The 24,249-nt window shown below is 40.1% G+C and overlaps 1 protein-coding gene across 7 annotated transcripts in view; it reads right to left on the reverse strand.

Moving 5' to 3' along the window:
* Nucleotides 1–24,249, reverse strand: part of LOC124876140 (spectrin beta chain, non-erythrocytic 1) — a 64,501-nt gene that overhangs the window by 11,456 nt on the left and 28,796 nt on the right. For all 7 annotated transcript variants that reach the window (XM_047378665.1, XM_047378664.1, XM_047378666.1 and 4 more), the window contains 29 exons: nt 17,610–17,761; nt 17,242–17,415; nt 16,871–16,962; nt 13,541–13,621; nt 12,530–12,645; nt 12,114–12,226; nt 11,536–11,723; nt 11,309–11,426; nt 10,182–10,340; nt 9,766–10,068; nt 8,200–8,353; nt 7,703–8,097; nt 7,351–7,614; nt 7,061–7,272; nt 6,303–6,440; nt 5,990–6,209; nt 5,318–5,854; nt 4,079–4,281; nt 3,882–3,972; nt 3,631–3,777; nt 3,251–3,514; nt 2,899–3,123; nt 2,707–2,796; nt 1,656–1,934; nt 1,439–1,569; nt 1,146–1,350; nt 662–1,036; nt 332–576; nt 101–239 (listed from right to left, as the gene is read on the reverse strand). In XM_047378665.1, the coding sequence (XP_047234621.1) occupies nt 101–239; nt 332–576; nt 662–1,036; nt 1,146–1,350; nt 1,439–1,569; nt 1,656–1,934; nt 2,707–2,796; nt 2,899–3,123; nt 3,251–3,514; nt 3,631–3,777; nt 3,882–3,972; nt 4,079–4,281; nt 5,318–5,854; nt 5,990–6,209; nt 6,303–6,440; nt 7,061–7,272; nt 7,351–7,614; nt 7,703–8,097; nt 8,200–8,353; nt 9,766–10,068; nt 10,182–10,340; nt 11,309–11,426; nt 11,536–11,723; nt 12,114–12,226; nt 12,530–12,645; nt 13,541–13,621; nt 16,871–16,962; nt 17,242–17,415; nt 17,610–17,761 (5,810 nt within the window). The remainder of the gene's footprint in view (nt 1–100; nt 240–331; nt 577–661; nt 1,037–1,145; nt 1,351–1,438; nt 1,570–1,655; nt 1,935–2,706; nt 2,797–2,898; nt 3,124–3,250; nt 3,515–3,630; nt 3,778–3,881; nt 3,973–4,078; nt 4,282–5,317; nt 5,855–5,989; nt 6,210–6,302; nt 6,441–7,060; nt 7,273–7,350; nt 7,615–7,702; nt 8,098–8,199; nt 8,354–9,765; nt 10,069–10,181; nt 10,341–11,308; nt 11,427–11,535; nt 11,724–12,113; nt 12,227–12,529; nt 12,646–13,540; nt 13,622–16,870; nt 16,963–17,241; nt 17,416–17,609; nt 17,762–24,249) is intronic.

A 24,249-nucleotide genomic window follows, 5' to 3' on the forward strand; every position in this document is an offset into this window, starting at 1 on the left:
GCATTCAGTAAACAGGGCACTGAACTATGCAGAACGTAGACATTGAAAGTAGGTTCTTGTGTTCCTCTGACATGGTTTTCTTATAACCATAGCAAAATACCTCGTCAGATGCATAATGGTTTTTGTCGATGAGAGCATTTCCCATCTCGGTGGAGGCAGTAAAGCTGTCTGCTCTGGTCTCAATCTCTGATTTAATGTCCTGATGATTGGCAATGACCAACCCAGCAGATGATACATCCCTTAAAGCCAACAAGAGAAAGTTGGTATTATTATACATGCAATTCTACTAATAGTCTCATTGAACAGAGTTACTAGAAAACACAGCGTTTACCTTGGGCTTTCATGTGCATCGATCTGCACGTGGATGCCATCCATCCACAGCATGAGGTCTCGCACCATGTTGAGGAAGCGGAACTTCTCCACTGTGTCCAGCAGGAGGAGCCTGCGGGATTTACAGGCCTCCAACAGCACCTGCCATGCAGACGTCACAGCCGTTTCACTCCTGTGAATCTCATCTGCTTTTTCACCGGCGTAGGCCTTCTGCAGACGTGCTGCATCATCCTGCACCTGGTTAACCTTGGAGTGAAAAGAGGAAGAGAAGGACTTTTGTATTCTGCTCTAAATCCACTCCTGAAATGTAACAAGATATCTGATAACTTACGTGTCCGCTGAGGGCCTGGATGTCATTTTCAAAAGTGTTGTGCTGTCTGTAGAGATGTTGGACAGTGTTTAGATCACGGCCGAGGTCTGATGGCACCGTTTCCTTCTTCTCCTTAATACGTCCAAGCACCTCCATAGCATCTTGATGGAATTTATGCAGCTCATAAGAGGCTGCTAACATTTGCGTGCGTGTATCTATAAGCTCCAGCAGGTCGGCCCAAGCCTCATTTAAACCGTCCTTCCATTCTGCCACGCTGGCATTCTCAGGGTGACCGGACTCGATAAGGTCATCGGCTAACTCATTTACACCATCTACGCGCTCCTGGCCGATGTTGCTGGTGTCACGAGCAAACTCACGAAACTTGTCCCTTAGCATCTTTGGGAAGAAAGGAAAAATCAGGGCAAAAGGAAGCAACATTGTTAATTTCACTGAATTTCCCAGAGCTTTCACATCTTCAAAGCATGCGAGTGGAAAAAATCCTCACTGTGACATGTTCATAGTCTTGTCCCAGTTCGTGGGAGCCAGCAACCACCTCCCTCTCAGCGATCCATTGTTCCAAGTCATCTACCTCCCGCTTCAGCTGGGTCAAGCGTAGGCTTTCCTGAAGACGCCCACTGCGCTCCTCTGCGAGGTCTTTAAGGCCTGCATACAGCTTGTCTACCTGGGCTTGTCGTAAGGTGATTCTTTCACTGTTCAGTTAAGATCAAGAACCAAATGCATTAGCCGTTAAATTACAAGTACCCCTTTAAGACTGAAAACTAAAAAGTGCTTTCTGACCTTTCTGGGTGCTCGCTGTTGACCATGAGACGACTGCTGTTGGCCAGCTGGTGAATAGTTTGGGCATAGTCCTCCAGGGCCTGTTCTAGAACCTGGTGTTTCTTGACCATTGCCAGAGCACTTTGTTCATCCTGGGTAACAAACATGACTTATTACATTTTCTAAACACACAGGATTGAAAATTAACACAGAGACCTACCCCTTTGTCTCAGATTACCTTTGCTTTTTCTTCCGACATCATGTGCAGCTCCTGCTCACCCATCCAGGCTTCTGCTTCAGCTGCATCGGCATAGAACTGCTGGGCGCGATTGGCCTCTATCAGACGGTCGCGACGCTTGTCTGTCTCTGCAATCAGCTGGTCCCAGAGATCCCTGAGCTCGACGAGGCGATCCTTCAGCAGCGACTGCCTTTCACCGTCTACCTGGCTCTGAGCCTCGCCTCGTCGGTGGATCTCATCAATACGAGGCTGATGGCCCTGGATCTCTTTCTGCAACGTCTGTTTCACAACCAGAACTGACATTATTTTTACTGGTAGCATGGCAGTTTTTGCTCTTGGCATGAATTACAGAGCTGCACTAAAATGCATAGGGTTCCAACAAATCTTTCATTTCAAACCTCCGTGTTTTTCCAGACTCAAAGTTTCTAGATCCTTCCTGCAGTTCTTATAAACGTTCTGAACATTCATGAGTACTAAACATTTACTTACAAGGGCAGATAAATGTTTCAACTCCATGTTTCACAAATCATGAAAAAAACCATGCCGATGTAGGCCTTTGAAGCAACAGTGTGATAAAGGGCATCCGAACCCATTTAGATAATCTCTGATTCAAAATCACTTAGATCTGTCAAACCTAAACTAGATTACCCTACTCAGTTCTTTAATCTCCTGAAAATCAGGAATGTTTTTCTTTCTTTTTCTTGCATTGAAACCAGACTCTGTTTAAGAAACACGGGGCCCGTTTCCAACCCTAATCTAAGATGTCCAGAAACAGTTAAATTTCCACTTTGTTTATAATGTGTGTGCATGTACCTGTGGATCCCTTCAGTATCTCAAAAAACCCCAAAACGATTTAAAGCATTGGATTTTTATTTTTATTTAACTGACAAATAAATAAAGACTAGAAACTCACACACATTGTCAACCTCAATATATATATATATATATATTTTTTTTTAATCGTTCTATATACATTCAAACAGTGTCGCAACACATAATTATAACATAGGAAATTTCTTGTTGAATCCTTAGAAAGATAAAAAATCTGTACCTGGTTCTTTTTGATTAGCAGCTGCACAGTGGGCAGGTCTTTTCCATGATCAGTGGAAGTGGCCAGAGGCATCCTTTCTTTCACCCAAAGCTACAAATAAAACAGAAAAAAAAACCTCAGCAGCAATTAACGCAGGACAGAAAAAGACATTTCAAACCCATCTATTGACTTCATTGAGTTGCTATTGCTCACAATTTCATCTTCCAAGTCTCTGTTGAACTGATGTGCTTCTTTAGAGGCCAGTAATTGCTGTCTCCTGAGGTTAAGAGGGTCTTGAAGGCCAGAAAAACTGTCAATGACACGCTTCTGCTGCCCATCTATCTCAGCCATGCCTGCGTCCTCCTGGGACAGCGCAACAGCCTGAGACTGAAGGCACTGCACCTCCTTCTCTCTGACCTCCATCTGATGCTCAAGCATCTGCAGAGAGGCAAAACAAAAATAAAAATTAAATATGGTAAAACATTTTCACTTGATGAATTTCCTGATAACCAATGTGGTTATTCAGTGTCTAATTCAGAGTTTTGAAATTTCTTTTGATTTCCACCTGGTGCTTCTTGAGGAGAATGTTAACGCTGGTCAAATCCTTTCCATAGTCATCACTGTGCAGCTGGCTCTCAATGTTTTTCAGCCAGTCATCCAAAGCAGAGCAGCTCTGTGTAAATATCTCTGCTCTGTGAGCTTCAAACAAGCACTGGTCCTTGGTGCGGGTTGTGCTCTCCAGCTCCTCCCACTGACCCTGCAGGTCCTCTAAAGTCTGCTGGACAACAGGTTTCAGCTCGGGCTTCTCTGCCACCAGCGCTTGGCCCTCCTTTTAGAAAGACGGGTGTTGACAAATGAGTTCTGGTAAATTATTAACCTAAAACAAAATAAAAAACAAAACATAAGGCAGACCTATGAGGGTATATTTAGTTTGTGTTCAGTCACCTTATCAATCTTATCCAGCCAGTCTTTGTTGGAGGCCAGCTCTGCCATGAAGGCCTGGTGTTTCTGCCATTTGCTGTGAAGATTTCTGGCCTCATCATAGGACATGTCCTGTGCCGTTAGCATCTTCTCGTTGATCCACAATGTCAGCTACAGAGGAAGAGTATCATTATGGAAAAATATTATAATAAATCCCAAACCCCTACTTTAAATGACATTATGCATCCATTCATTTGACCACTAAACTTTGTTACCTCCTGTCCATCTTGGAGGAAGCGCTGAAGTTCACAGTTATCCTTAAGCTTTGAAAGTAGTTCATTTGCAGCATCCTTATTTTTACGATGCCTGGAGAAAATAAGCAGAAAACTGAAGTTTTTAACTCTGTACTCTAAACATCTCTCTAAAAAAAAAAAATCTGAATTTTTCTCTCATCTTTTACTTCAAGTCTGACCTTTCCTGGATTGAATCAACTTTCTCTTGAATTTTATCTGCGTTTGCATTGGAGTCATTAATGAGGCGCCGTCCAGCCTCCACCACACCAGTTATCTTCTCCTCACTGGCCTCTGTGGTGGTGAGGAAATCCTCATGCTTCTTAATGGCCTCTTCTGCAGCCTGAAGACTGGTGGGCATCTCAGTGTGGGACAGCACGTACTCCTACACAAACACAAAAGCAGTATATTCTTTCTAAACACGCGGTTGAAGAATTTCTTTCTTATTACCATCTCTAATAGCATCCTTTATGTTGTTCCAGTGTTAAATACAAGCACTTTTTAATTCATTCCTACATTTGATGCTTGTAATAATTATACCAATCATAGTAGATAACCCCTTTTATTAAACATAACTGAGCTTGTTTTGGGATCCCTTTTGATAGGTTCAAATATTACCAAAACACAGCTTGCTGCAGTATTAAAGCTTGCAAATAAAGTCAGTTAACATTTAGATAACAATATAGTTATTTGCAAAGGTATTTGTAGGTACTGAATTTTTTGCCTTTTGTCCTGTTAAAAACCAAAAACATAAATGTGTTTTAATAGAATTTTATGCAATAGATTGACCAAAATTAGCACATAACTATGTAGTAAAAGAAAATGTACAGGTGATTGCTTTGAACAGATTTCTGTCTCCTTTACTCTGAAACCCTAAATATAATTCAGTGCAACCAGCTGCAGACCCATTGTCGAAATAAAGCAAAAAGAGCTCCTGTTTGCAGTTTGCCACAAGAAAAAATGTGGAAAAAGGTGCCCCGCCCAGATGAGAGCCAAACGAAACTTTTTGGCCTATTTACAAAACAAAATGTGTGGTTAAAAAAAATAACCACTAAAAATCCTAATCAACATACCTCACATACCGTGCAGAGAATTGTGTTACTAATTTAGTAGTATGCAATTGATTCCACTGAATTTTTAGGGGCATCAGAGCAATACATAAATGCACTCAACATTTTCCTGTTTTTAAGAAAACACTTCAAAATATCACATCATTCTCCTTCAATTCACAATTCTGCATTACTTTTGCATCTAAAGTTGCAAGACTAAATATTTTAGCTCTTGTGTACAAGTTATTTATAACAGCAATAATGCCACTAATTGAGGGACTGCAGACTGAGGTGAAGGAACCTATTGTAGTTAATTCAGTACAGTTTCTGCTTACTGTTACAAGTTTCATACATATGGTGTATTGTTCTGACCTGGCTGTTAAGGAAAGCTTCGGCTTGCTTGGCATCTCTAAGGAAAGTCTGGAAATCAAAGGCTTGGGCCAAGAGACTGTGGCGGTTCTCCCACATGCATCGCAACTCTTCCCAGCCAGTGTCCAACGCCTGGAGCCTCTGGGCCAAGAACATGTGCTGGACATCCGTTTGACCTTGGGTCACTTCCTCACCAACCGCCCGCATCTTCTCGTAATCATCCTTGTAATTGTCAACTTCGTTCTTGATGCCCTCATGTTGGGCAAGCAAACACTCTGCCTCAGGCAGGGAAGTTGGGATGTCTTCAGAGGCCACCGCTGTCTGAGTGCGTGACAGCCAAGACTGGAAGTCATCCAAATCCCTGAGGAAACCCTGAAGTTTGCTGGCTTCTCCCAATGACTCCTCCCGTCGCTTCATTGTAGCATTCAGCTCCTCCCACACCTCCTGAATCTCAGCTAACCGTCCTTGGATTTCTCCTGCTTGATCTGGATGCTCACTGGCTAGTTTTTCTGCCTCCTTTGTCAAATCATCCAATTTACCCTAAAAATAGATGAAAAAACTCATTTAGATGAAGAAGTCATGGGAGATTGAGAAACAGTCCTGCAATTATTTTGTCCAGTTTTTACATTGTCTTCCATTTCCCACCCACAACCCATTCATGTAGTGCATCCATACTTGAATAGCTTCAAGGTCCCTCTCCATGCCAGTTAGCTTGCGTTGAAGTGCCATCACCCCAGCCAGGTCATTGCCCAAGCTCTGCGTGGATTCAATCACTTTGGTCTTTTCTTTCATCCACGTCTGGATCTCGTTACACTCGAGCTGGTAGTTCTGGATGTTAAGAGCAGATTCCAGGGCTTGTTTCTTTTGGCCAGCCAGTTGCTCAAACTCTTTCCATCTACATTCAAAATCGAACAAAGGGCAAATTAAGTACAAACAGAATCGTGCTCCTAGTGGAGAGATTAAATACATCTTAAATATTAGCTCGTACCTGTTGTTCAGCTGGTCTCTTGTCTGGTGGATCTGATCTTTGTTACAATTGTCTGAACTCAGCAGCTGCTCAGCCACGTCGTTCACATCAGTGACCCGCGTACTCAAGTTGTTCATCTCAGGTTCCAGTGTATCAAATCTGCATCATTTTATTGTTTTAATTCACTCATTATAAAAGATGTGCATCATTTTAGTACATACTTATTGCAGGTTAATTTTCACTTTCTGAATATTTACGCATGCAACCTGCATTGGCTGGCAGAAACCAGGAGAGGACTGTGATATCTGTACTAAGAAGAAACTTAAAACAAACTTGCAAATAGACAGTACTGCTTTTAAAAAAACATCATATAACATTTGTGTTTATGTATGCGCATAATGTGACAATGGTTTCAATTCCTTTCTCCTTTCCAGTTCAATAGATCAGTGAGGCTTTTTACCAAGCAGAGGGAAACCGGGAGAGGATCAGGTGACGCTCATGAGGTCATGCTGAAATGGGTCTACAGCAATGTATCAAAACAGTGAATTTGAAGACAGTAAGAGGAAACATCTAAATAGAAACAACTGGATGGAAAATGTTTATCCTAATTTTATCCTTCTAAATGACTAATATTGTATTATGTGTTTGGCTTTAAAAAAAACTATATTTTACAAGTTTAGCTCTGCAAACTGAATCTATTTTTAAGAGAAAAAAAGGAACAAAAACCAGCTTTGATCTTGTTACACAATCATCTCTGCTTCCATCGCCCACAAACTGACCTCTGCTGTACCACCTCTAGATCTTCCAGTTTGGTAGGGATCTCCATGCCATCTAACCACTGCTCCTTCTCTTCTACCCAGAGCTGGCAGGCATCAGCTTCACTGAACATGCGATAAAGCGCCAAGGCACCTTCAAGAGCCTGTCGCCGAGCAGCTGACAGAGACTCCAGCTCCTCATAGCGCTGCTCAATAGCAGGAAGACGTCCGTCCACCTAGAGACAGCAATTACCATTCATTGAGTACACAGAGCATGTAGTCTGATAGGAAAATGACAGAAAAAGCAGACATACTTGAGGGAAATGAATGTAGGCCTGTGGCAGTGCTTGGGCCTGCTCATGGAGTGAGTCAATAAGTGGGCGGTGGCTTTGGATCTCCTCTTCAATTTCCCTCTGCTTGCGAGCTAAAGTTTGGGTGGAGAACTCATCGTGGCCAACCTCTTGACTGGACACCTGTCTAAGCGTCTCCATAATCCAGGCCTCCATGTCGTTGGCATCCGTTTGAAACTGATGTAGAGCCACAGATTCCTTGAGTCTCTGCTCTCTGAGCTTTGTGGTCTATAAGATTAGAGTACAGAAAAATATTAGTGTAAACAGAATATATGGAGAAGATCATTTAAATGTTAAAAACATCACTGCATACCACCTCCTCCAGATGAGCCCACTGTCCACGGATGTCTTGGATCCTTTCAGTGATTTCAGGGGCTCCAAAGTGTCCCTCTTCAACCAAAGCTTCTCCAGCAGCAATGCTGTTACTAAGGGGGCCATAGCGAGCGGCCATCTCGTCCCTGAAGGCCTCATGTTTACTCAGTAGGTGAAGGGCAGACGAGAGGTCACGCCCACAGTCGCCACTAGCCAGGATCTGCTCCTGCTCCCTGATCCAGGCTGCCTCCTCACCAAGATCCCACACGAACTGCCAGAGTCGACGTGAATCCTCCAAACGCTCTCTGCGTGTCGCAGCAAGTTGACCAAGCTCCTCATAAGCTTGACCCAGCAGATCAACCTTCTCACTAACAAGTCCAGGTTCACAAGGCTTGTAAGCTTTCAGTTTAAAAAGAAAGGAGTACAATGTGTTTAGTTATTGACAGGCGAAAACTGCACCATCTGTACAGAAAATGATAAAGACCACGTTAGAAAGCTTACCCTGGTCGTAGGAGGTGAAGCGTTTTGCGGCTCCTTGCACTACTTTTATCCTCTCTGCCTGAGCGGAAATGTCAGCCTCCACCAAATTGTGTTTTTGCAGCAGATCTAAAACATCATGCAAATGTTTGCCACTGTCCTGAGACTGCAGACGACCCTGGAAAAAAATAAATATAGCGTAGAGAAACATTTACTGATTACTTTCATTCAGCAGAAATCTATAAAAAATAGTTTTTGAAAACGTTTATTTTGAAAAACACTGGACATAAAAACTATTTTAACAAACAAATTTCTTTTTAAATCGGTGATTTATAGATTAAATATTTTCACAAAGCTTATCGCTACCTGGAGGTCTAAATAGAGTTTTATAAACAAAATAAAGAATTATGTTTACCATTACAAATTAATAAACAAAATAACAATAATGGATAAAACTAATTGTCCTCACAAACCCTAAATGCAGCCAGATGCAAATTTACTTAATTTGAAAAATGATTGAAGACCCAAAAATGTATACAGATTACTAATATAAAAGTTAACTGGTGGATAATGAATATTAAGCTAACATGAAGCACTTGATTCCTAGCTACCACTAAAAGCACAGTGTTGGTCACTTTGCCAATTTTGCAACCAGGAGCATGTAAGAAACGTAGGTAGTAAATGCAGCTATACAACTCCAGTAACTAAACATCTACCAGCGGACGCTCGCTTAGAGATCTGGTGGTCTGATTGGAGATCCTAACTTGGTAGACAAGGCTAAACAGGGGCGACAACCAATTCTTGTAGTATAAGGTTTTTAGAAAATATATAAATATATAAATACATTAAAAGTTTGAGCATTTTTATAAAAACTTATGGCATTTAATTAAAATCATGTATGTGTATAAAATGGGGATATGAATTTGTAAAGGCATGAATTGATTTGGAGAAGTTCAAAATGTCAAAACCAAAAGTGTAATATTCTGATGAACATGCAGTGGTGAAAACTGAGCTGCTTTGTATCCACCAAATGTAAAGAAAAAAAAGCAATCTCTAAAATGAAACACTTTTGAACGAGTGAATTTAAAACCATGTCGGATAGCAAATTCAATTCTGTAGCTTAAGTTCAATCTTGCTGCTTTATCAGGAACTGTTTTAACTCAGGCTACATTAACCGTAGCGATGCATAGATATGCTGCCCATGGCCATGAGGAAATACCAGCATTTCCAGACTGGTAGAACCCAAATGAATCAAGTTTCCAGCTTGTTAAGTCACCATCTTAAAATGTAATTCCTTTAATGCCCAAATGACTGTAGTCTGCCTCAGTTAACCTCAGTAAAGCCAGCAATGACAGGCAGCACCAGTCAGCCGTCGCCAGGCATGGTAACAGCTAATTACTGCAATTAGAAGCAACACTAAAGCTGCTGGGGAAAAACTATGAACAATGTCTATCTTACTTTAGAGTATTAGCTGAGTCCTCGTAGTTAATTAGAAACCAAAGCAACAGTAGCAATAAACACAGACATTCAAAGCCTATGTAAAGAAAGTCATCAAAGTACTTCAAACGGGTTTCTTTGTGTCAGTTTTACCTTTTCGTCAGCCATCCAGTCCATAATGTGACGCATCTCCTGAAATAATCTTTGCAGGTCTCGATGTGCGTTGAGACGCTCCCTGCGAGCGGCCAGAAGTTCTTTTAGGTATTCCCAAAGCCGAAGGACGTTATCCCGTCGAGCCAGTATGCGACGCACATCATGATATCTCTCTGCTTCCAGCTCTTTGGCGACAGCCTCCACAGCAGCAACCCGCTCCCAGTATGCACCGATGTCTGTCTCGATTGCTTCATGTTTACGAGTGGCAGCTTCTACTGCTCCCAAGTCAGTTCCAAAATTATCCTTGCAACACAAAAAAAGACTGAATAAGAATTTGGCTCATTTTAATTAGGATTTTAAACAAACAATATTAATCATTTATCAGATCTTAGGTAGAAAAAAGGATGTTTTTCTACCTGAGACACTAATCTCTGGTTCTCACTCAGCCATGTTTCCCTCATAGCTGCTTTGCGGTCAAACCGGGCCGCCAGCATCTCTAGTTTTTCTTGGCGAATCAACTCATTCCTTAGTGCAAGCTCACGTTCGTGTTCAGCCTTTTCCAGTCGTTCCCAAGCCTGCCAAACACACGGATACACTGTATGCTTAAATCATGTAGCAGATAGGATACAAAAGCTTTTACATAGGATGACATTTTGAAAGGAGTGGAGAAATATATGCCTACTTCATTATTTTCTAATAATTTCCTGGTACTGAAAGGTAAACAGTGCCAGCTACATTTACTGATACCTCTAGTGTTTAAAATAAATGCATCTTCTATTGCAGTAGTGGTGGGGGAACAGTTAGGAGATCTTTAACAATTTCTATAAAATAAATGTAACTAAAGCATTATTCAAATTTCTATTTTAAAAAGCTTATCGGAAAGTCCAAGAAATTTTAAATAGCCATCCCTGACTTTCTGTTCCCCTGCGGTATAAATATGACATGGCCTATAGGTTCCTTTGTCTCCACCACAGAGCACAAGGGTGGACAAGGCCCCATATTTATCTTGCCTTCACACACAGTAAACAGAATGGAACATACATTTTAAGCGCTGCGTCTTGTTATTTTAAACTCCTCAATAGGCGCCTTTAACACACATCAGACACGTCATGTAGAAGTGCTCCAGGACAGGACAGACTACTGGACTCCAGCCTTGGATAGTTTCAGTAGAAGAGCCGACACCTCTGAATGGACCAGCTTCTTAAAGGATCACTGGATGCCGCGCCTTGGAGCGCTGGCTGATGCAGCTAGTTTGGGCTATTTGATGGAAAATAATATGGGTGTATTTTTTGACCCACATCTGTGCATTGCATTCACATACTGTCCAAAGTGATTTGGTGAAGAGCAACTATTTATTGACATGGGGTTTTATTCCCCACTCAAATATTCTCAAATTACAGGATGGATTTTTCTACTTTTTAGTGGGAGATTGTACTACTGCAGTATAAGATGAATTTATTTAAGGATTTGTACACATACTCTAACAGGGGTGCCACTGAATATATTTGGTACTGTATTTAGAGTTTTCCAGAACAAGCCCTACCTTATTTATATCAGAGATGAGCTTGCCTTCTTTTGGCATGTAAACTTTCTGATTGTTTGCTCTCATTTTGCTTTGGATGGTAAAGAGAAGAACCTCCAAGTTCCCTTTTTCTGTAAATCTGTGGAGACAAAACACTTTTTTTGATTAAGCGGGGTTTATATTTTGGATTTTCTAAGAAAAATACATGTTACCATTTATCATCTTCCATCAGGAAAACTAATACTCACTTAGGGGGTTTCTCCACAGTCCTGTAAGAGTTGAAGGCTTGAAGCTGGTTCTGAACACCACTCAGAGAGTTAGCCAGCTGCCGATCATTCAGCGTCACTATGGTCTGCTCAATCCACTGCAACAGCTCTGATGCCAGGGTCTCGTACTTTTCTATCAATTGGTCGGCCTCAATCACATAGTCGAGTACCTGCAGCCAAACAAATTCAGCTAAATAGGAAGGAAACATTTGTACATCAGTCATGCTCTGTTTGAGGTACGCATGCCGGGCTCAAACTTTCAAAGTGGGGTTCTGTAGAACATTTATGCACTGTAAGCATCTCACCTGGAGTAGATAATTCTCTGACCAGCCCTACTGTGGTTGGTAACAAAAACGTTCAGACTATACAGCAGAGCTAGTAGTTCACTGGAGCACAGAGGTTTTCTACCACCCTAAAACAACTCCAATCTAAAAACCTTTAGAGCAGTTTCACCGAACTGTATTTTACAAACATTTACACAGCTCTCATTTTTAAATTAGAAAGTTATTTAGCCCAAAATGTGTCGTATCAGACTACACACAAACACACACACAGCTAACCTTGCCAATTCGTTTTCCCTCCACTGCCAGGGCTTTCATCTTAGAGAAGTAATGATAGTAGGTCGCCACATAAGTGATGATTGATTTCTCATCTGGCTGATCAACATTGACATCTGGAAGAAAAGAAAGAAAGTGCTGTGCTACTGGTTTCACTTGAAAAAAACAAAACCTGAATGAGGACTGTTGAGCTCTTTCCTTTTTGTTTGTCATTTCAAGACCTTTTGATTCTTAAAACAGATGCTTGCGATTGCATTAAAGTTTAAATTAATTGCTGCTGTTAAAAAAATACAACTTTAAAACTCCTTCATTGGCAACATAAATTAAATTATTTTAGAGAAAAGCTTATTGCCTTTGAAAACGACATCATAGTGACTTGCACGAGTGCTGAAAGTTTACTGTAGCTGGTAGCCACTCACCCTCTGGGTCCAGTAGTTTAGTGAGCCCCATTTCCTTCTCAGCCACATTGAAAGCATTCTGAAGATTGTAATGAGCATTGGACCTTTTCAGGTTGTCGAACTCAATCAGGTCAGGCCTGCAGACAACGGGAAACAACTAAAGTTTTAATAGAAGCAGAATATAGCTAAGATTGACATGCATCAATAGAACATATTCTAATTGCTCTTTAGGTATAGAGAAAACCATTTTCATGTAAACATGCTTTTTATGCATAGATAAAAAATTTCCATTATTGTTTATTCTTGGTTGAAACATTTGAAGCCTATTTGGGTATTAGAAGGATATAAAATTTGTCAGTATATTAAAACTGAACCCCCAAACAATGGAATTATATAATCATGATGACAAAGGACATATTTTTTTAAATATCATGGTAATGAAAATAAAACTAAATTTTTAAACATGAGTTATATAGAGAAAATTACTGAAAGTTAAACTGCATATTTGTAACTGCATCATGATTTAGCTAATCAGTAACTACACTGAAATAATTTAACACCTAAGTAAATGAGAACACATTCATTGTATGCATTGATTCATTCATCAATAGTCTCTGTTCTATCTGAGTCACACGTTAAGGATTAATGTTTGGTCTTCTTTTTCATTTACACTCTAGAAGTCCTTTTACCAGCACGGTGCTCAGCTGTGTTACCAAGGATGGTTCTTTATAGAAAATAGGAGGGTTATATTTTTCTGTGATCTAGGTCATATTTCTCCCCATTTTATTTTCATCCTTCTAGCTTTACTGCAGACTAAAGAATAGGCAAGAAAACCCCTGAGAAAGTTAAAAGCACTATGCCGGCTGCACTTTATTGCATAACAAATGCTAAGATATCTGAAATAATCATCAACAAAAAAAAAAAAAAAAAACGACAAAAAGATAAATAAAATAAAATAAAAGTGTGTTGAAACAGATTCTTCAGTAAAACAAGCCAAACAGGACCCCACCTTTAATGTAGTGAGTCACTGACCTGTGTTTGTGCACGATGGCATTGAACGCCAGGCCATCTCTCCAGCTGGTAGTGAAGTTGTGTATGTTGACATTAGGATATCTGTAGAGGTCAGATTCAAAAGCATTAATTATTAGCTCAACACGGCTAAATACAACACTAACCTTTTAAGTAAAAAATTGTGAACTGTAAAAATATTCAGCACACAAGTCTGTTTTAATTACTTAGAATATCAACAAAAAGTTAATTTATTCCTGCAAATAAAGGCAAAAAATGTGAAACTTGTGTAGATTCATTACGAACAATGGAAAAAAATAGAACAGAACAGAATAGACATATCCTTTATTGTCCCTCACTGGGGAAATTCAGGTTTATCAGCAGCAAAGTGACGAGCAAATGGAAGCATGCAGATACCCATACAGATAGCAATAAAAACCAAATAGAAAATAAAAGACTTTACATTAAGCATACTCAAGCTCTAAAACCTGCAACAGAGTAAGATAATTTAAAAATGTACAAACTGTTCCCTATATTAGTGCCAACGTGACAGACTATTAACAAGAACATGGAAAACTGCAAATAATACCTGGGATTAAAACAATTTATTGGGTTTGCTGGGAGCAGTGATGGTCATAGAGTATTACAGCTACTGGAAGGAAGGACCTATGATGATGCTCTTTGTGCACCTAGGATGCAGCCATCTATTGATGAAGTAGCCCTCCAACAGCTTCATGGATGTGGTGGGAGACATTGTCCAAGAGTGACATTTTTTTAGCCAGCGTTCTTCTGATTCCCACCACCTGCATGGGTCGAGGGGGCATCCTAGGGCAGAGCTGACCTTCCTGAAGAGCTTATCTAACTGAGACTGATTTATGTCAAGTGCTAATTTCTGTTAATGTTGACGATTATGGCTCAGTCTGATTGAAATCACTTAGAGGCGTGGCATTGAGGCAATGAGTCTGTGGCTCTGTTGATGTGTTAAGGAAGCCCCGGTTATTTAATAGTGTTGTTGGGTCTTCTGTCCCTCATCTTCCTCTTAACAACAGCACATAGATTCTCTGTGAAAGTTTGGCCAGGTCAGTTTACTGGTCAAATACAGCAACAACATGGTCATTAAAACAGGTATTTTGGCAGAGTGGGCAACTGCTAAGTCACACTGAAAATGAAATCAACATCGTCATAAAACTTGTCAGCAGAGAGAAGAATTAACTGCTCTAAAATGTCCTGTTAGACAGCTGCACTGACTCAGGACATGAAAAAAACAAAACACTAGATTACACCAGATCACATGACTCATCATCACCTGTGGAGATTTCACAGTGGAACCTAAACATCTTAAACTCTGTGTATGACCACGGAGCAACTCTCCTTGGCTCAGTTAAGATCCTTCTTATGTCTCTGTTTCCAGAGTGAATTAACACAAGGTCCGTGAATACATCAGTGTGTGGTGGCTCTAAACTCCGTCTCCAGCCACAGTTCATGCATTGTGAATCTCCCCCAAACTGCTCAATCTGTTTCACAATTCTCTCAAAGCTGCAGTTATTAATGCTCCAAATTTTACTGCCACCCTTTTTTTTCCCTTCCACTATACTTTCTATTAAGATGCTGGGATAAAGCATTCTGAACAGCTAATTTCTTTGGTAATGTCCTTTTTGTGGCTTCCGTATGTGGAAAGAGTCGATGACTGCTGGACAACTGTCAAGTCAGCAGTTTTGTACATGGATGTGTAGGTCATAAGATGGCCATTACATGACATTTCTGTATTAAAACTCTTTTTCTAAGTCTTTCGTAATATTTAATGACAGAGAAACAGACTTCCGAGTGTTCCTGAGCTGTAAGCCATCATCAAAACTAACAGAAAATAAAATTCACTTTTTGAAATTAATTACTGAACAAATGTAGCCTATGATTTATAATCTAATTTATTAAAATGCATATGTATATAACAAATTGAAAGCGAAAAATACAGTGGCTTGCAAAAGTATTCATACCCGTTAAATCTTTCCACATACGGTCACATTACAACCACAAACATAAATATATCTTATTGGAATTTTATGTGAAAGACCAACACAAAGGGATATACAATTGCGAAGTGGAAAGAAAATTATGCATGGTTTCTTTTTTTTACAAAAAAAACCCTCTTAAAAACGGCACTGTGCAACAGTATTCAGTCCCCGAGTCAATATTTTGTGGAACCACCTTTTGCTGCAATTACAGCTGCAAGTCTTTTAGGGTGTGTCTCTACCAGTTTTGTACATCTAATGACTGAAATCTTTGCCCATTCTTCTTTGCAAAACAGCTCAAGCTCAGTCAAATTAGATGGAGAGCGATTGTGAATAGCAGTTTTCAGATCTTGCCAAAGATTCTCGATTGGGTTTACATCTGGACTTTGACTGGGCCATTCTAACACGTTTATATGTTTTGTTTTAAACCATTCATGTAGCACTGGCTTTATGTTTAGGGTCGTTGTCCTGCTGGAAGGTGAACCTCTGCTCTAGTCTCATGTCTTTTGCAGACTCCAACAGGTTTTCCTGTATTTGGCTCCATCCATTCTCCCTTCAGCTCTGACCACCGCCACACATAAAGTTTGGCATTTTGGCCAAAAAGGTCAATTTTGGTCTTGTCTGACCAAAGCACCTTCTTCCACGTTTACCGTGTCTCCAACATGGCTTCTGGCAAACTGCAAACGGGACTTCTTATAGTTTTCTTTTAACAATGGCTTTCTTCTTGCTATTCTTCCATAAAGACATTTGTGCAGTGCACGACTAATAATTGTCCTGTGGACAGATTCCCCCACCTGAGCTGTGGATCTCTGCAGTTCATCCAGAGTCACCATGGGCCTCTTGGCTGCATCTCTGATCAGTGCTCTCCTTTTTTGGCCTGTAAGTTTAGGTGGACAGCCTTGTCTTGGTCAGTTTACAGTTGTGCCATCCTCTTTCCATTTCTAGATGATGGATTGAACAGTGCTCCGTGAGATGTCCAAAGCTTGAGAAGTCTTTTTATAGCCTAAGCCTGTTCAAACGTCTTCACAACTTTATTCCTGACCTGTCTGCTGTGTTCCTTGGACTTCATGATGCTGTTTGCTCCCCAATATTCTCTTAACCAACCTCTGAGGCTGTCACAGAGCAGCTGTATTTGTATATTAGATTACACACAGGTGGAATCTATTTAATCATTACCAATCATCAGGCAACTTCTGAGTTTGTGTTTGTCTTTCACATAAAATTCCAATAAAATATATTTATGTTTGTGATTGTAATGTGACAATATGCGGAAACGATTAAGAGGTATGAATACTTTTACAAGCCACTGTAGTTTCCTTTTAGACTTTCGCTGCGAGTTTCTTACCCAGCAGTTTTCATTTGGCACCAAAGCAGGAGGGCATCTTTGGCTGACTTTTTCTCCTTGTTGTCTTCTGTTTCCACACTGATGTCCTGGATCTGTCAGTGGAGCATGTATCCAGGCAGCAAAGTGTTTATAAAGTTGTACAGTTTCTAGATTAATTGACTTAGCAACAAAATAATTTATAACAATTACACTTCTCTGGCACAGAGGGTGAGAACAAAACAAAAAGTTATAACAAAGAGCTCATAACTAAAATATAATCACTAGAAAAACCACAGTGGAGCATCATCTAACAACCTAATTTTTATGAGCTTGTCGGAAGTGCAAGTTTACACAAGGATAACATTATAGTGTGAACAATCACTTTCAATTACCTGAAAACGGAGGATTATGGTCCATATGAGACCCAAGGTGAGACGGTGATTTCCATCCACTATGTCATGTGAGCCCATGTTTTCTAAATGGACCTTTTGCTCCTTGAGAAATTGCAAGGCTTTATCAACGTTCTCGAGGCAGTGGATACGCATGCGGCCCTTAGTGGGTTTTGGCTATAGAGGAAATAAAATTGCCCATTTGAATGTTGTTAAATAGAGAAATTCAAGAACATATGAAGTGGAAAGGAGCTGACAGGTTAAGGAAGTAGAAACTGGGGCAAAAGCAAGTCATGATTTCTCCCTGCTTGTGACTTGTGGGATGTGCTCATAGTTAGGCCTCAGAAAAGTGGTTTCTCTTGTATACTGACCAGCTGTTCTCCTGAGAGGACTTCCAGAAGACGGATTAACATACGGCCGTCCCGCAGGTCTGTATACAAGTCACCAATGCGACAAGTCACTCGACCTAAGTGAGAGTTTACCCATTTGGTGAATGTCTTTTTCTGCACAGCTTCACGCTCATCTGTTGGGGGAAAAAAAAAAGCACATAAAGAGTGAGCTCACATTGCATTAACTACACTCAGCTTAATAAGATTCTACTAACCTCCAAGAAGTTCTGTCACTTTAGACTTATTTACATGAAGCTTTAGTAAACAAATATTTACAGAAATAACTTTTTCTTTTAAGTAACTGACGGAGTACGGAGTTGGGTGAAGACTAGCAGTTTAGGTCATATAAATCTAAGGCCTGGCCTTGTGTAACCCATTTTACAGACAAACTAGAGTGTTTTTGTCTGTAGTATTGAAAGGTTCAGGGTTTTTGAAGGCACGTTCTGTAACGTTACAGGTAGTTAACATCTTACCTCCAGTAAATAACTCTCTTGCCGCTTTCACTGTGTTTAAATCAAGATTAGTTGGGCCTCGAGGTCGAAGCTAATGGCCAGTCCAAGAGGAGCGAACACCAACTAAGCTTCAGTCAAAAACAACTACAATTTAAAAAATGAAAACCTCATAGTAGTCATGAGACAGTTTATAAAAATGCTATGTTCTAGTTTGCATTAAGGAGTTATTTCCACACAGGCCAATTATTATTTATACAGGAAAGCTTATTATATTGGTTTAAAAGAATGCACACATTTTTTACACTGCTTTAATCTCACATCAAACGGTTACAGTGACCAAAAACACTCATTGGTGGGACAGAGCCTCCTACCTCCATTTCCTGTGTAATTAATCATCAGCCACAGTGTAAACAAACACCCAAAGCAAACATGACAATGGTCTGAAGGTTCATAAAATGGTGTCAGCATAAACTTGTGTGACGTTTATGAGTTAGAGGGTTTTTTAAGGCAGGAGTCAGCCCACCTGAGCTAACCCTGAACTACCCCTTAAAAGATCAAGATGTATTGATGCTATCTGCTTATTTCTATATCTACCAAGGACTGAGCTTCAGGGCAGTAAATAAGCAAAACACTGCACATAAATTAAGTTGCATTGCATTTCTGCTGGTATTTTAGGTACTGTACAACAAGGAACATTATACTGTATGAGGTCTAACCTAGACATGTGGACTACAGATGTAAGAAGCTAATCCTGCTCCACCAACTACTCAGGTGACCTAATTTCTACAACATTAGGTCCTCCTCCCTTCGGAAAACACTATTCTAGGAGCACTGCTGAGAATGCTCCCACAGAACAATCTCAGAATCAGAATCAGCTTTATTGCCAAGTTCATACATACAATTAAGGAATTTGACTCTGGTACACTTTGCTCTCTGGGTTTTTTTTTGTTTAATGCGTTATAAGTCCTGGATGGAGGGAAGGTCAGGCCTGATTATTCTCTCTGCAGTCCTGATTATTCGTTGCAGTCTGGACCTGTCCTGTTTTGTGGATGAGCCAAACCACACTGAGATGGATGAAGACAGGACAGACTGAATGATGGCAGTGTAGAAGATGACCAGCAGCACCTGTGGAAGGTTGAACTTCTTGAGTTGCCTCAGGAAGTACAGTCTCTGCTGGGCCTTCTTCTGAATATTGTCTACGTGTGAGGACCATGTCAGGTCCTCAGAGATGGTGGTTCCTAAGAACATGAAGTGGTCCACGGCTGACACGGTGTTGTTGAGGATGGTGAGGGGGGTGTGTGGGGGTGGTGTTCTCCGAAAGTCCACCACCATTTCCAGAGTCTTTCAAGTTCAAGGTAGTTCTGACTACACCAGTGTACCAGCCCATCCACCTTCTGTCTGTATGCAGACTGGATCAAACCAATGACAGTGGTGTCATCTGCAAACTTCAGGAGTTTCACGGATGAGTCCGCTGAGGTGCAGTCATTTGTGTACAGCTAGAAGAGGAGTGGGGATAGAACACACCCCTGGGGGGCACCAGTACTTATTGATCTGGATCGGGAGAAGATGCTCCCCAGTCTCACCTGCTGCTGTCGGTCCGTCAGGAAGCTGTTGATCCACTGACAGGTGGAGGCCAGAACGTTGAGCTGGGTGAGCTTCTGGTGGAGGATGTCTGGTATGATAGTGTTGAAGGCCGAGCTGAAATCTACAAACAGGATCCTGGCGTACGTCCCTGGGTGGTCGAGGTGTTGCAGGATGAAGTGTAGACCTAAGTTAACAGCATCATCTGCCGACCTGTTTGCTCGGTAAGCAAATTGCAGGGGGTCCAGCAGGGGGCCTGTGATGTCTTTCAGGTGCTTCAGCACCAGCGGCTCAAAGGATTTCATGACCACAGACGTCAGGGCTACAGGCCTGTAGTCATTTAATCCTAGGATGGTAGGTTTCTTGGGCACCGGGATGATGGTGGATTGGTTTGAGGCAGGAGGGGACCTCACATGTCTCCAGTGATTTGTTGAAGATCGGGGCGAGTTGATTTGCACAGGCTTTCAGGCATGATGGGGAGACCTATATATGTATAGATCTATAACCACTAGTAAAACCTATCAGTTTTTCATGTTTTGACAGTTTGCAAGTTCCTTTCTGTTCAAATAAAATCAAAGCTCCCGTTCCAGAGATCATATTCAAACATTCTCATATATTAATGAATCAGAATAGGATGAGCTAAGTCAGCAGGGTAGAAACAAGAAATCAGTTCATTATCAGCAGTTCCTGTGAATATACAAGATCAAGATGCCCATTGAATTGTTGTTTTCACAACTGTGACTGAATCTGTTATAAAAGAATAAAGCTGTTTGTTGTAGAAAATACTGCAGATTGTTAGAGGTTCCAGTTAATAATATCTGATGACTACCATCAATGTGAAGAGAATGCACTCAGACACCCAAAGACAGTTTGTTGCGTTAATGATCACTATTAAATCTCAGGTAAAAAAAGGAAGAAGAAAAAAAGAGACTTTGAAATCTCACAAGCACTCATGGGTGGTGGTGTAACTCCCTGGTTCGTAACGCTTGGCCTGGTGCAACGTAAGATGTTTTTCTTGGTTTTTTTCTGCAGCTATACTAAAAGGTAGAATGAACACAGCCACATCGACAGGCTGTTCTTTCTGACAGGAGACTGAGGCACTGATCTATCTATCAACATAATAGTAAAACAGCTAACCATTTGGAGAGGTCAATGTGCTGGCCAATAACAGCCTTAACCTAAACACCATTTGATGTGAAGTCTAAGGACAACATAACAACAAATTCTTCCTATTCAATCTGAAAAATCTTGACAGGATCTAGTAGAAAGAATGGGATAAACTTCACAAATCCAGGTCCGTAAAGCCTTTACAGACAATGCAAAGATAGAACACAGATGGCAACCAAAGGGACCTCAACTACTAAAGCACCAAGAAAATAGTATAAGTAAATTCCTCATTGCCTCCCTGAGATGTCACCCACCTATTTTAAAAACATCATACTTTTATATTAGACCATTCTAGGGTTCTAAGTTCAACCTTACAGAAATTATAGTACTAAAAAAATAAATTTGAATTTCACCTGCTGCACATGAATATGTATGAGCATGAGTACGTCAGCTTTCTGGAACTCCAAAAATAACATGCTAATGTTTAGGTTTAGCTTACTAGGGATCAACAACAAAGTGACAATGTCCGTGAAAACCCCACTGATCTTCTGAAAGAACATATTTTAAGATTGTTTTTTTTTTCAAACAACAAAGAGTCTGCAAACCAAATGTTATTCTATATTCCAACTTATTTACAAATTTTTTAAATCTGTTGTGTATTAAAAACAAATCCCATGAGAGCACTTAAGAATACTTCTGTACTTCAAAGATTTTCATGACTGTAGAACCCCCTAGGTGCAATGCTTTAATTTAGGTGACATTTAAAAACTGCAGTTTTGTGTGCTGGTGTTTTGAGGCAGTCTTTTTCATGTAGGGCTTTAAGCGTCAGTACAGTTTTTCAGAACAGCCTCAATAAAGCACTTTTCTTCGTCATGTTTACACCTAAATACCACAAAACATTCCTCCGTTACTAGAGGCTCTTTAATGAGTTTAGACCTGTTCTACGAACCAGCAGATTTATGTGGATTTGGCCAGGGGACTAATGCAGGGAAGTCAACATTCCTTCAGTGGCTTAGTCATGTTATGACAGCACCTAGGAGTGAGAAACACAAGAAATTGAGGGATCTCCTAAGAATAACTGCTACCACAAATTCTTGCACTGTACTTTTTTGTTTGATGGTTGTTTTGCTTTATATGCAAGAGAGGATATGCCCACTGTAGTATGTGCAGATCAATGCCTGAATGGTGGATAAAATTCTGCAAGCAAATAAGAACGCTAAGGCTCAACAACAGGAAGTTAAGTGGTAAACTGTAATTTTTAGTCACTAAAGAATAGCAGTGACAGAACAGAAAAAAAAACAAGTATGTCTCCGCTATGATGTTTGTTGTCCCTAACATCACGTAAAGTACTTGTGGAGCCGGCCCACATAGCTGCAAATTAAAGTTGCAAAATTACAACAGACGACAGGAAGGCTGATGGGTAAAACATAGCCTTTCACACAGACTCCCACTAAGTGCAGGATAGCATTGCTTGTAGCATTCCTATTAAAAGAAAACACAGTTTGAAGCGATCTCACTATAAAGATAAGCCAACATGATTTTCCACAAAATAAAACACAATACATCTGAATCCCTAAAAATAAAACACAGTATTTTCCTCAAAACCTTAAAGTTAAAAACCTGAACTGTTCTTTTTAAATGACTACAGAAATGATCACTCTGTCAGACTGTTTTAAAAAAGCCTCTAGCAATGCCGTCAGTCTACCTTCCACTCTTGACCTTTTGTATGTGCAAGCTAAAAATAAAAAGACGAGAGATTCGAATTCAAAGTTTCAAGCACATTTGGGCTTGTCCAGCCACTTTGAAAACGTTTGTAGGTGGTAGTAAGCTTTAAGTATGTGTCAGAGCAAGACTAAAATGAGGGCCTGTCCCAGCCAGTGCACTCTTTGACAATTCAAGTAACCGGAATTGAGCTCTTGTTTTCCTTTTTTGCAGTCAAACAAACCTGAGCGCTGATGATAATGATTATCTGCAGGCAATCTAAGCAGATGTAACACTGGAACTAATCCAGTCTGTGTGGCTTATACTTTACTGGGATCATGTTTAGTGATAACATGTAGATGAATGTATCACTAACACAGACTTAGTGGGGCAAGACTTACAAATGCTTACATGAAAAATCGCATGACAGTATTATGCAAATGTCTTCACCCACCCTTTATAGTTTACTTCCAAAGAGTATGATTTTCTTGTAACCTCTTCACTATTTAACCCTGATCATGGATCGTGCAAGCATTAGCATGGCACCTAACTAGTGTAGTCTCTATCAAGACAGCTTAGCAAAAAAAAAATGTTTTGCTGTTTTGGTTGTAGTCAAGATTGAGAACATTTTTTCATCCTTTCTTCAATAAATACCAGATATAATTTACCAATCACCTAAAGAATTGGGTTTAAAGCGATATCAAGAAATAGAAACAAATGATATGTTTCGCAAGAAACAAAAACATTAGATACAATTTAAAACTCATTCTTAGCCACTTTGTTTCAAACAACAATGAATAATAGGTTGGGACCTGTCTGAGGTGTACAACATCTTGCAATGGATGACTGCTGGAAAAGACTCCAGCTCCCCCACCACCCTAAATAGGATTACGCAGGAGAAAATGAGTGACCGATTCCATGGTCAGTGTTAGTAGTTCAACTACAAACCAAAAACCCCCAAATTAGTTTTCTCTAATAATGTTCAACAGTAACTGGATGCATAACGACTAAAAAAAGGTCAGGTAAGCCCAAAGAAAAACTTTTACAGACCACCTGAAACACTGAACATCAATAGCTTAGGGCCACTTTAAAATATTTACATCAAAGTCTGTAACTGTGACAAGAAAATTTAATGAAGGTGGTACAATGACGTTTGTTCAATGTATAGAGTTAAAGATTAAACTTCTTCCACTTTTGTTTTAGTACAAGATGTAAGTACTGCTACCACAGAACACGACCTATCACTGATTAAATCCCGTTTGTCCATCACAGAGACAATGTCTCCTAACACACAAAGGTCACTGTTTAACACTGGACAAGGAAAGACGATATCTTTATTTATAATAACAAAATAGACCAAGCATCATAAAACTGTTTAACTTAAGCCTCCTTCTACATTTATTTCCTATAAATAAAACTAACAAGTAGCAGTGAAGCAGTAAACAGTCAGTGTGTAATGGTTAAATATTTAGTTAAACTGTTTCTATCTTTTTACTAAAAAAGTCTGTTTGGTTTGTAGCTCTCTGACTTCTGAGTGAACTGTACATACCTCTATTGTTGGATTTTCTTTTTTACACAAAATAAGTGACATAAGACTAGAAAGAATTACACATAACAGTGTTGCCATGCCAGATATTTCAATAACTGTTCCTTTTATTGTCAAACACACTTTGTAATCATCTCCCTCCTTGCAAAAATATTCAAAACTGCAAGAGAATATTGCAGAGGCTTCCAGCAGGTCTACCCTCAGCACAGGCTGGTAGTCATTAAAAACAGACAAC

This window comes from Girardinichthys multiradiatus, chromosome 11, assembly GCF_021462225.1.
Source record: "Girardinichthys multiradiatus isolate DD_20200921_A chromosome 11, DD_fGirMul_XY1, whole genome shotgun sequence".
Classification (NCBI taxonomy): domain Eukaryota; kingdom Metazoa; phylum Chordata; class Actinopteri; order Cyprinodontiformes; family Goodeidae; genus Girardinichthys; species Girardinichthys multiradiatus.